This window comes from Oryctolagus cuniculus, chromosome 6, assembly GCF_964237555.1.
Source record: "Oryctolagus cuniculus chromosome 6, mOryCun1.1, whole genome shotgun sequence".
Classification (NCBI taxonomy): Eukaryota; Metazoa; Chordata; class Mammalia; order Lagomorpha; family Leporidae; genus Oryctolagus; species Oryctolagus cuniculus.
In genome coordinates, this window is record NC_091437.1 from 92,638,919 (window position 1) to 92,652,282 (window position 13,364).

General features: G+C 38.6%; 1 protein-coding gene across 4 annotated transcripts in view; it reads right to left on the reverse strand.

Moving 5' to 3' along the window:
- PPP1R42 (protein phosphatase 1 regulatory subunit 42) overlaps positions 1-13,364 on the reverse strand; it is a 48,705-nt gene extending 35,341 nt beyond the window's left edge. For 2 of the 4 annotated variants that reach the window (XR_007919084.2, XM_017341366.3), the window contains exons 1-5: positions 13,261-13,364; positions 11,602-11,818; positions 9,507-9,673; positions 6,677-6,815; positions 4,319-4,435 (exon numbers count right to left, since the gene is read on the reverse strand). Coding sequence is in view for 3 of the 4 variants with exons in the window: in XM_017341366.3 (XP_017196855.2) it covers positions 4,319-4,435; positions 6,677-6,815; positions 9,507-9,673; positions 11,602-11,730 (552 nt within the window). In the remaining variant the exon portion in view is untranslated. Of the gene's footprint in view, positions 1-4,318; positions 4,436-6,676; positions 6,816-9,506; positions 9,674-11,601; positions 11,819-13,255 lie in introns of all 4 variants that reach the window. The other 2 variants (XM_017341367.3, XM_002710453.5) reach the window with 2 other exon arrangements.

The window sequence follows — 13,364 nt, forward strand, 5'->3', positions numbered from 1 at the left end:
AGATGAATTCGAAGAACAGACATAGATAAAGTGCAAGAATATGAGTAGGATTTATTTAAAGAGTTAGAAATAGTACCATTCAGAAGTGAGTGCGGGCATCTTCCCTCCACTAGGAGGGAGGAGTACCTGCTGCAGCTGCTGCCCTGTTGCTACCAGCCGCTGCACCCATGGAAGTTCAGGCTGCACCTCCCATCCCCCATTATGGTATAAGGAGTGGCTGAATATACAGACAGGGAGCAGTTCTGGCAGGGTTCAGTGCACTTGGTGATTTCTGGGAAGGTTTCATGGAGTCTCCATGTGTAGCTTTGCATGCACATGGTCATCATGGTATCTTGTGTGTGATGGGGGGATGAGGCTCAGGTGCATCAAGAGAAAATGGGTGTGCAGAGCCTGTAGCCATGTTGGATTGGCTTGGAAGGGGGTGTGATTTTAATGGTACTTTTCATCTAAAGTACAGAGACTGCTTGAAGTCTGCTCCCTCTCCTTAATAATTCCCTGCCTAGTCCATATCAATAGAATTTCCTCTGGGATCATTTGAAGGCTAGAAGTTCTATTCTGTTGTCAGATTTCTCTGTTCTAAGTTAAAGTAATAATAATCTAAAACTTTAGAAGTAATGACAATAGCTAAAATGATTCTTGATAATTAAAAATTAGAGACTGTTACTGTGGCACAGTGGGTTAAGCCACCACTTCCAACACCAGCATCTCATACCAGATTGCTGATTTGAGTCCCAGCTAGTCCGCTTCTGATCTGGTTCCCTACTAATGTACCTAGGAAGGCAGTGGATCATGACCCAAATACTTGGGTGCCTGCCACCCAGGTAGTAGACCAGGATAGAGGTCTAGTCTCCTGGCTATGTCCTGGCCTCACCCAGGTCATTGTAGCCATTTTGGGAGTGAACCAGCAGATGGAAGTTCTTTTTCTCTCTGTCTGTCCTCTCTGTCACTCTACCTTTCAAAAAAATTTAAAAATAATAAAAACTACTTGGGATGATGTTTGGCTTAGTAGTTAAAACACTGATTTGGATGCCTGCATCTCATATTGAAGTACCTGGGTTCATGTTACAGTTTCACTCCTGATTCCAGTTTCTTGTGGACCGTGAGAGGAAATTGGTAATGTGCATCCTGAGAGGCAATTGGTAATGGATTAAGTAGTTGGGTCCCTGTCACCTACATGCAAGACCCAGATTGTATTCCCAGCTCCCAGCTTTTGGAGAGTGAACCAGTAGAATGGGAGTGTTTCTCTCTCTCTCTCTCTGCCTATCTTTTGGTCCTCAAATAAATTATAAAAACTAATCATCAGCTTTTTCAAGATGTATTCATGTATTCACCACTTATTACTGAATATTTATTTGCCAAGCATGTGCTTAGAGACTGATGGCACAAAGCATTTAAAGTACATACTAATCCTGCACTTATTAAGATTAGTGCCAATTTCTTTCCCAAGGAAAGGTAAGCATTTGTGCTTAGCCACAAATATAGGACATTGCACACAGTCCTAGTCTACTCTACTCAAATCAAAACCTATACTCAGGTTCCATCACTTTGAATAGGATCACATGTTCTATGTATATTATATAAGACAGTACTCATTTTATCATAAAATCACATCATTATCACAAATATTCTAACATCATAGGAAAATCAAATAATTCTAATAATGAATACAAAACGCTCAATGAATAAGTTTAGAAAACCACTCTAAAATTTAAAATATTTTTAATACAGAATTTATCCCATGAATTCCTTATATCTTTCATGTTGCAAATTGAAATAACAAGTTGATTTGTGCTTCTTTATGTTTTTTTAATTGTATACATCTACCATTGTCTTCAATGACATTTTGAGGAATTCATTTGTTTTATAATACATATATTTATTTCATAATCACCTACTATCTGCTTATAGCAATTATGGGATGAACAAAATAATGGATCTGAATTTGGAAACAAGGCCAAAGTAACTCTTTAAGAGTCAACAAATTAACTAGGAGTAGTTCTAAAGGCAAGAACTCTGGAGCCAGTGTTGTGGTGCAGCACATTAAGCTATTCCTTGGAATGCCTGCATCCCACATCAGAGTGCCAGTTCAAGTCTTGATAACTCCATGCTTCGAATCCAGCTTCTGCCAATGTGCCTGGAAGGCAGTGGATAATGACCCAAATACTTGGGTTCCTGCCACCTAGGTGGGAGACACAGCTGGAGATCTTGGCTCTTGGTTTTGGCCTGGCCCAATTCTGTTTGTTGTGGGCATTTGGGGGAGTGAATCAGCAAATGGAAATTGGATCTCTCTCTCCCTCTATCTATTTCTTTTTTTTTTTTTTTTTTTTTTTTGACAGGCAGAGTAGACAGTGAGAGAGACAGAGAGAAAGGTCTTCCTTTGCCGTTGGTTCACCCTCCAATGGCCGCCGCGGCCGGTGTGCTGCGGCCTGCGCACTGCGCTGATCCGATGGCAGGAGCCAGGTACTTCTCCTGGTCTCCCACGGGGTGCAGGGCCCAAGGACTTGGGCCATCTTCCACTGCAGTCCCGGGCCACAGCAGAGAGCTGGCCTGGAAGAGGGGCAACCGGGAAAGAATCCGGCGCCCCGACCGGGACTAGAACCCGGTGTGCCGGCGCTGCAAGGCGGAGAATTAGCCTAGTGAGCCGCGGCGCCGGCCCTCTATCTATTTCTATCTCTATCTCCATCTCTCTCCCTCTCTGTCATTCTGTCTTAAAAACAAAAAAGCAAAAGCTCTGGGGTAGGCTTTTGGTGTAGCAGTTAAGACACTGCTTAAAATGCCCACATACCATATCTTTGGTCCTGGGTTTGCATCCCAGCTCCACTCCCATTTCCAGCTTCTTGATAATATTAATGCATACCCTGGGGGACAGGAGGTGATGGCTCAAGTGGTTGGATCACTGCCACCCATGTGGAAGACCTGGATTGACTTCATAGCAGCAAGCATCAGCCCCTAGCCTAGGGCAATTGCAGGTATTTGGGGAGTGATTGAGCAGAGTGATTCACTTTCTCTCTCCTCCCAGTTTGTCTCTCTCCCTCCCTTCTGTCTTTCAAATAAACAGAAATTTTAAAAAGAGCTCTGTTTATAGAAGAAATAAGCCCATTCTTCCTCCTGTAGTCCCCAGTCATAAAATTATCCCACAGCCATCCCATAGCCAAACCAGAAACTTTGAGGTTGGAACAATGGCTCAGCTCATGGATAACCAATTCCAGGAAGACTTCTTTAGCCCCAAGTTGAGTCAGGGCTACAATACTTATTAAAATAGAATCATATTTTAGTTTTATCATTTGTTGACTCTAGGCTTCTTGAGGCCCAGTATTGTATCCTTCATCTGTTCTACACTGAGTAGTACAGTGCCTGACAAAGACATAGGTGACCAATACATATTTGAATAGATAACTGAATGAATACAGCATGATATTACGTGATATGCTTCTGGCTAGTAAGAACTAGAATAAATTCAAGACCCAGGGTACAGTTCTCAAATAATAATAGCCAGGAAATGGGATTGATGTAGCTGTAGTTAGTACAAATTCATTCACTGGGAGATATGATTTATGGAGTGGGAAATCTAATTTGTATGGAAATCTAAATTGTATGGAAAAATGCAGTGAGTAAAAAGCATATACTTCCTTTTCAGAAAAGACTATTATTGTATTGGTGACAGATGGAGGCATTGGAGTTTGGGGCAGAAAACCAGATAAGAGGGCAGAATAGCATATACTTCCTTTTCAGAAAAGACTATTATTGTATTGGTGACAGATGGAGGCATTGGAGTTTGGGGCAGAAAACCAGATAAGAGGGCAGAATTATTCAAATAAGTACATTAAGAAGTAGAGAATCCTAAGCTAGTTTTAGAACAAATCCAGAACAGTTTTTAAAATGCTACACTCAAGTGACAAATTTTATGACTATTTCAAAATACATTTTTCTTCTTTATCAAAAGCTTTTAATTTCTTTTTTTTCTTACAAGATTTATTTATTTGACAGAGTCTTAAATATATAGAGAGAGGCCTTCCATCTGCTGGTCTACTCCCCAAGTGGCCATAAAGGTAGGGGCTGCTAGGAGCCCAGAATTCCATCTGGGTCTGCCATGTGGATATGGGGGGGCCCAAGTACTCAGACCATCTTTTTTCTCAGGCACTTAAGCAAGGAGCTGGATAGGAAGCAGAGCAGTTGAGGCTTGAATTGGTGCTCTGATATGCGATTCTGGCATCATAAGTGGCACCTTATCCCACTGTGCCAAAATGCTGGCCCTCAAATGTATTTTTCAATTATAATTTCATATAAATATTTTAAAGTTTATTTTTCTTTACACTACCTTCACATGAAGAAGTTGGTTGTCAACTGCTATGAGGTGATTAAGATTCTCCAGTATTTCTAAGTCTTTTATGTCATCAATATTATTATTGCTGATATTCAATATAGAGAGGGATTTCTATAAGAAAAGTAACAAAATTAGTATTAGTAAAATAGTCTAAATATTATCTATAAGAAACCAGAAATCCTAATACTTGAAAGGTTTAAGATTTATCAGTTTACAGTGTTTGGCTCATTACAAAAGACATGGAGATTTAGTTTCCATGTCATATATTTTTTCCACATAGGACTTTTAGAACTATAGTATAACTATGACTTATTTTTCTTGCCTATAATTCCTCAACAGTCCCTATTTTCACTTTCTAGGATAAAATAATCAAAATTCAAAGAAAAATGCCCCAATAAGTGAGTAACACATATAGAAAAAATACTTGCTGCAATTTATACAAATTCTAATTTTGTGCTAAATATCAATAAGATTTGTACTTATAAAGAAATAGTTTTTCTCTTTTTTTTTCTAAATAGGAAACAATCCAGAATCAAAGAATATCTGGTTTTAATTTTTTCTCTATAGAATAGTTTTCTCTTGACAGTGCATATGATTTAGAAGCCACTTAAGACAACTAGCTAATTAGCAAAATTCTGATGTTATCTGTTAATGAGGACATAAATATACAACACAGCAACATTAAATCAAAGTTATTTTAAAATCCAAAGCCCAGGAATCTCTACTGAAGTGGGGTCTACACACTAAAGGATTACACACAGCTGACCTTTAGAGAAAATATTTCCTGATACATTTTAAGACTTAAAATAAAATTGAAAAAATCATGTATTACATTTAGAATTTCATAATCAACACAAAAATTGAATCAGTAAGAATGTTTTCAGTGGTGTTTTATAATAAAACTAGCCATCCCAAAAGTGAGGTTAGTTAATTGGATCAGTTACAGTTGAGCTGAGTTGGTGGCAGCTGATTCTATAGGGAGGTTGGAGGGGCTAGAATAGAACCAGGTCACTTTTTTTTTTTTTTAATTTAAAGAACTACCTCTAAATTATTAGGAATTTTCTGTCCTCCATTTCTGGACTCTTTAAAAATAACACTGATGAAATCTGTAAAACAAAAACAACTTTATCCCATTTATGTTTCCTGACCTGGAATTGAAGGTAGTCTATCCCTAAAAGTCCTGTTTTGAAGTCATAAGAGCCTCAGTGGCACCATTTTGTCAACTTATTGGGGCATCTCCATGTGACTGACTGGTTGTCTGACAACACAACTGGAGCGCTCAAACTACACAGATCTGAATAGGAAGAGTCATATATAGTGCAACCTACAATCAAATCAGGATCCATGGAGAAAATGCCTTAACATATCTAGGTTGTTTAAAAGTTGCCAAATAGGCCGGCACCATGGCTCATTTGGCTAATCCTTTGCCTGCAGCGCCAGCACCCCAGGTTCTAGTCCCCATTGGGGCGCAGGGTATTAGTCCTGGTTGCTCCTCTTCCAGTCCAGCTCTCTGCTGTGGCCCAGGTGGGGAGCAGCGGAGGATGGCCCAAGTGCTTGGGCCCCTGCACCCGCATAGGAGACCTGGAGGAAGCACCTGGCTCCTGGCTTCGGATCAGCACAGCGCCAGCCATAGCGGCCATTAGGGGAGTGAACCAACGGAAGGAAGACCTCTCTCTCTCTCACTGTCTAACTCTGCCTGGCAAAAAAAAAAAAAAAAAAAAAAAAAAAAAAAGTTGCCAAATAATCATCCATTCATCTTCCTTTATTTTTTTTTCCCTAAAAGTTTGAGCCATACTAATTGTGAATGAAGGTCCAGATTATGAATGAAATAACATCTGTATTAGGTGCAAAGTGCTGAAATCTTTACTTAGTATATACTAAATTGACCTTCTGTATATAAAGATAATTGAAAATGAATCTTGATGAAGAATGGGATGGGAGAGGGAGTGGGAGATGGGATGGTTATGGGTGGGAGTGTGATTATGGGGGGAAAAAGCTGCTATAATCCAAAAGTTGTACTTTGGAAATTTATATTTATTAAAGTTTAAAAAAAAAAAAACAAAAAAAAGTAATAGTTCCCCCCCCCAAAAAAAAGAACTTCAGTTTACATAACATTTTCATATCCTTCCAGTTACCTTAAACTGCAGCTATTATCATCCTACTTTATAGATGCAGAGTCTCATGAGACATAATGTGGAAAAATCAGCTTCAGTCCTCAAATAAGCTCTCAACTGACCATATAAACATGCAGGGCATGTACAGTGTCCAAATGTACCTTCACTGTCTTCCTGCTCCATTTAACTTGTTAATCACTACATTCTTTGTCAAAGTATTTAAATACTTTCTCCTTACTGCCAGAGAATGAAGAGTTCTTGGATCAAACAGAAGCTTTTCTCCGAGGGGAAGTCTCTGACTCTCAATATGAAGCTCTCTTAGTTCTTCTAGTCCTTCCAAACCTTCTACAACAGCAATGTAATTGCCTCCCAGATACCTGCAAAACAAAGATATAAATTCTGAGTGGACATTCTGAGAATGTGATAGTCCTTAAACAAGATAAAATCAGACTAACAAAATCATTGAGCTGTGTGAAAATTACACATGCAGATGTTGTATTTACATTGACTATGAAAGGTTTCATCTAAATGACAACAAATAATAGTGTTACACTTAATTGAATCTAAAGGAGTTTTTTTTTTTTTTTTTTTTTTAGTGAGAATTGAAATAGTTCTTTAAAAAAGCATCTGGCTTTCTCATATGGTCAGATGCAGAAGAATCACTTGGGTTATAGTTTTAAAAATAAAGATTTCTGGAGCCAGTGTTGGGGCTCAGTGGGTTAAGCCACTGCCTGTGACATTGGCATTCTATATGAATGCCAGTCCAGGAAATGGAGCAGCTGGGACTGGAACTGGTGCCCATATGGGATGCTGGCATCGCAGGCAGCAACTTTACTCACTACACCACAGCACCAGCCCCTGCTCCACTTCTGATCCAACTCCCTGCTGGGAAAGCAGCAGAAGATGGCCAAGTAATTGGGCTTTTACACCCATGTGGAAGACTGGGATGGAGTTCCAGGCTTCTGGTTTCAGCCTGGCTCAGCCCTAGCTGTTGTGGCCTTTTGGGGAGTGAAAGTAGCAGATGGAAGATTCTCTACTTCTGTTTCCCTTTCCCTCTCATACTGTACACTCATACTGTAACCCTGCCTTTCAAGTACATACATAAATATTTAACAAAAGAAAAAAGATTTCTGAGCCTAACACCTAAACATCCTGATTTGGATATGTATGTTAGTAATATGCATTTCTAAACATTTTTCTTTATTTGTTTTATTCGAAAAGCAAAGACAGTTTCCCCATTCACTGGTTTACTGCCCAAATTACTTGCAACAGCTGCAGCTGGGCCAAGACCAGAAGCCAAGAACTCAATCTGGGTCTGCATGTGGGTAACAGGGGCCCAACTATCTAAGCCATCATCTGCTGCCCCCCAGGGTCCGCACTAGCAGGAAGCTAGAATCTGGAGCACAGCTGGGATTCAAACCTAGGCACTTTGCTATGGGATGTGGGCATCCTCAGCAGAGTCTTAATCAGTATGCCAAATGCCTGCCCCTAATATGCTTGCTTACTTTGCTTTTCTTTCTCTTTCCTTTTTTATTTTCTTTTCCTTTTCTCTTTTCTATTTGAAAGGCAGAGACAGAGATAGAGATCTTCCATTTTGTGGTTTGTTTCCCCAAATGCCCACAACAGCTGAAGCTGGGCCAGGTGGAAGCCAGAAGCCAAGAGCCTGGAAGTCAATCTGGGTCTCCCATGTAGGTGACAGGGACGTAGTCATCCAGGGTGCACATTAACAGGAAGCTAAAATGGGAAGCAGAGCCAGGACTGGAATACAGGCACTCTAATTTGGGATGTGGGCATCCCAAGCCACATCTAAGCCAACACACCAAATACCCTACCGTGTACTTTTTAAAAGAGATTATTTGAAAGGCAAAGTGACACAAAGAGAGACAGAGGGAGGGAGGGAGGGAAGGGGAGAGAAAAAGAGAACGAGAAAGAAAGAGAAGGAAAGAAGGAGAGAGAGAGAGAGAGAATGAGAATTTACTGATTCTCTCTCCTAGATGGCCAAACTCCTTTAGCAGGGAGTTTGATAGGGAACTGAACTGGTGTTCTGATACGGGATGCTGGCATCAGCACAGGCAGATTAACCCACTGAGCCACAAAGCTGGCTCCCTATGTGCATTTTTAATAAGCATTTCTCATTCCAGTCTGTGTCATCATTCTGACACTCTTCACCCACTTTTTTGAGAAGGATGATAGTTATTCCAATTTGGGAAAACTTGATCCATCAGTCTTTATTACTTAATTCTAATGACTTATAATGATTATAGGAATAAATATTTTCTTACAGTCAAATCTACATCAGCTTTATAAATTCTATGAACCTGACCTTTTAAGATACATGATTATGAAAGGCATAGAATTTGGGTTTCATGAAAGATTTTTTGCCAGTTGAGCCATACATGAAGATGCTTTAGGCATCTCTATAAGCCCTTAAGACAACATAACCCACACAGCCACCTCCAAAGAAAAGTATAGCAGGCTGGGCCGGCGCCGCAGCTCACTAGGCTAATCCTCCACCTGCGGTGCCGGCACACGGGGTTCTAGTCCCGGTTGGGGTGCCGGATTCTGTCCTGGTTGCCCCTCTTCCAGCCCAGCTCTCTGCTGTGGCCCGGGAGTGCAGTGGAGGGTGTCCCAAGTCCTTGGGCCCTGCACCCCATGGGAGACCAGGATAAGCACCTGGCTCCTGCCTTTGGATCAGCACGGTGCACTGGCTACAGCGCGCGGGCCGCGGCGGCCATTGGATGGAGGGTGAACCAACGGCAAAGGAAGACCTTTCTCTCTCTGTCTCTGTCTCTCTGTCTACTCTGCCTGTCAAAAAAAAAAAAAAAGTATAGCAGGCTCAATAAAACACAAATTGTTGAGCATGACTTGTGAAACAACTCATTTTGTATTAGTAACAGTAAAAGAGAATAAAAATTGAAGTCTAGTCCACAAAACACGTGTAAGACTCAAAATCAATTTTATATTCAATTTACTTTTGAGCAGCGCAGAAAAAGGAAATGCCTGCATGCATAAAATGTGTAAGTACTATAATGATAACAGTTAAATTACCCCAAAATAAAGGCACTTACAGTTTTTCCAGTTTCTTTAATGACCTGAGGTTGTCTATACATGAAATACAATTGTTTTGTAGGTACAAGTGGGTCAGATTTGTGGCATAATTCAGGTTAGTGATTTGACTAATACGATTATCATATAAATATAAAACACTAAGATTTTTGCAAAGAGATAGGTCTTCCTAAAAGGAAAACAAAAACAGGTCATATTTAGTTTTTTCTGAAAACTTAGAAGTTTTTTTTTTTTAAGAAAATCTTTCACTTGATCATTCTGTAAATTTCCTTTAGGTTAATATAAAAGAACAGTGTCTTTCTGTTAGTAAAGTCGAAACAAGACTAAAATGATTACAACGTGAGTTCTACACTTCTGCATTCTATAATTATATTAATAAAATTATATTTGTTAAAATGTTCCTAATGCAAGAAATTTTTCTTGGAAACAGGCTGCTCTAGAAGTTGAAGCATTGACCAAATTATTGTTCCAACAATATAAATCAGGGCTTAATCATTCTATAGGATTGTAATAAATTTTTGTGATTTATACTACTGAAAATTGAAAGTCATCTAGACATTCAAGAATAATGAGTGAATAAAGATTATAATAATGTTATTGAAAGGAATATTGCAAAACCATTAAATATAGTTTAGTTTATTTAGCAATGTCTTACAGATTTCATAATACATAATTAAGTGAAAGCAATACATTCAATATGACTCACTATTATAAAATTACATAAATATATGCCTAGAAAAAAAAAGGAAGGATATCACTTAAATGTTAAAAGTTATCTCTGAATGATAAGATTACATTCTTTTTATATGTATTTTTATACAAATGAACATTAATTTTAAGAAAACGAATAATTAGAAGTATTTCTAAAAGAGTCATTTCTTATGTGTGGTAGAATTAGCCTAGAATAAGGAGATAAGAGAGAGAGTGATATTCTGCTCAAAAATATCTCAGCCTTCATTAAGAAGATATTTTGAAAAACATCTACATTTTGGGAACTTTAAATTTACAAGTGATTCTCACTTCAGTGTGAATTACTTTAACTAGTTTGCTGTCCTCCTAGCCAAGATGATCCACACTGGAGGAATACTGACTGATGTGAGAACAAAAAAGCTTTAAATGGAGGCTTTCTGGAGAAAGCAGTCCATATTTGGTATGATGACATGAGAGCTCAGGGCAACAAAAGAAAAACATGAAGTTTGGACAACTGGATTCTTGGGGAGAAGGATCACCAGGAATCCACAAAGGGATATAGAATGGGAGCTGAATTGGGTCTCTGCAAAAAGAGAAAAAACAACAACAAAAATTAAAACAAACAAACAAACAAACAAGCATTTCTTAACAGTTTTGTCTGGGGCTTGGCAATTCATTCAGTCATTCAGTATTTATTAAGCAGTTAATATGAGTCAGGCATTATACTGGATGAAGTATTTAGAGTGATGTGAACAAAATAAACATGATCCCTGCCCTCATTAATTTATATATTTCTGTGAAAGTTATCTCACCTATAGTCTTCCACATTTGTTGTAGACAACAGGTAACAATACAAATGTCCTAGCTGGATTATTGTAGCCTTTAGTTTCCCAGATTAAAGCCAAGAATTACCTCATATTGGGAAAATGTAGTTTTTTTTTTTTTTTTTTTTTTTTTATTTTTTTTTTTGGGAAAATGTAGTTTTGAATAGATCCAAGTAAACATAATCTCGTCTGATATAACTGGCCCAATGCAACATGCATTCACATAACCAGTTAAACCATGTGTAAAAAAAATGTTTCATCATTAAACTTGAAATATAGCATTCACATATTTTTAAAATTCTGATATGGAAAATTGTTTTTGTGATTATTTCCTAATATATGCTATTAAATCTAGATAGCTATACTATATAATACTGTCTGGGAACAGTCATGTGTATATTTAAGAATCACAATGGTATATTTTGTAGACAATTTTAGTAAGTATAATATCACAAATATTATTTAAGTGAAATAATATTGATAAAACAGTTATTAAGTATAAGCAAGGTATAGCTAATATATTAGGTCAAACCAATTTCAACTTTATATTGTTAATTATATAAAAGACAATAGGAGTTCTTACAATTGCATCTATATTTTTGTCTGAAAAATTTACATGAGTTATTTTCTTCAGGCACTGTGAAAATGTTCCTTCTTTTCGGGCTTTAAGATTGTTGTTTTTTGCAATTAAATCCAAGGTCAGTCGAACCATGATTTCTCTATAAATCAAACTCTCAGCAATAGCGCTGTGTTGATACCATGTCAAGAAGGAGATTTACGTATTGTTTATTTTCAACTTTCTAAAAAGTAAAGAAAAAAGCATTATGACATCACATGGAAACTTGAAAAAATTATTTGACTTACTCCTTTTCTTAAGGAAAATTATTTGATATGCTACTTCACAGTTTTTCTAAGGTATTTTCTAAGTTTATAGACAAGCGTTTTTGTAAAAAGATTTAAAGCACCAAAATCAATTAAAAGCTCAATCACTTTTACTTTCAAATCTTTTTCTCTCCCTGAGTAATACAGAATTGTTATTGTGGGCATCATTTAAATTATTATTATATGCTTTCTTGGAATCAGAAAGAGCCTTCAGGAATACTGTCCAATGTTCTCATTTCATAGGTGAAGAAACTGAGTCCCAGAGATTTAACTCAAGCTACTCAAGTGGCAGTTGAGAATGGGATCAGAATGAAAGGGTGATCTTTTTAAACTTGCTGTTTTTCAAGTGCCTTTAACTTAAAATAGTATATCAGAGTGTCAAATATTGGGATTACCTTCCTAACTCATTCACTAAAAATGGAGTAAAACTCTAGTGCACAAACTGATGTTGGTGTTGAAAAAAACTATCTCAGATAATTCGAAAAGTTAAGAGGCAGACACTGTGTAAATGAAGGACTTATTAAACAAAAGTATCCCAGTCCCATCATCAGCAAGCAATAGGATAACTTCTAGGGGCTTAAATATAGATGAGGATGAGAATTGAGTCAACTCACAGCCCAAACTAATACTGTTAACTCAAGAGAATCCGCACTGTAGCAGTCCCTAGTAGAGGATTGAGTTTCATCAAAACACCGCCATTCACCTTGATAAAATGTTAATTAAAACCTTATTGTAGTGTTGAGAGAAATCATAAGCTCTCAGTTTAAACCGGACCTAGCGTGGATTTGGATATATTTTAGAACATTTTATAATTATCTCAACACTTGTGGGGTAACCTTGGTTTTCTTTCAAAAGAGGTTCGTGGTTTTTAAAATTTGAGAAACCAAAGCATTTCCCCCATAGCGTTCTCTTGGTTCTCTCCAGATCCCGGTGGGGACAGCGTAGAGCTGCTTTGCAGGCGTTCTGAAACTCCATTATAACGGACCTCTTGCCTTTCATATCCCGGGGCTTCCACAGGCCACTCACGGTGGCCAGCGTTACTTCAGTTTCTACCTACATTTCCACTTAGCGAGCCCCAGCCCAGATGCTCTTCTAAATGGCCTTTTCAAAAAACCCTTCCAAACTCGCTCACTAGCCCAGCGGCCACTCCTCCACCCGTGCAGCCCTTCTGTACAGCCGCTTCCCAACCCAGCCTGATTGCAGCCACCTGCTGACACCACAGGCCACCAGACTGTCTTTCTGAAAAGCCTCGAGAGATAGGGCCGGGGAACTGCACTGTAACAAGCGTCCCGGGGAAGTTTGAGAAACAGGGCTCTAGGGTTTCCTGGGTCCCCATGCTTCATCCCTCAGGGCACCTCACCGCTCCTGCGACAAGTCGCATCTGTAACTCCGGTTTGGTAGGTTTCGCCCGAGTCAGTTTCCTTCGTAGCCCCCGCCAGTTGCTGGGCAACCAGACGCTCTAGG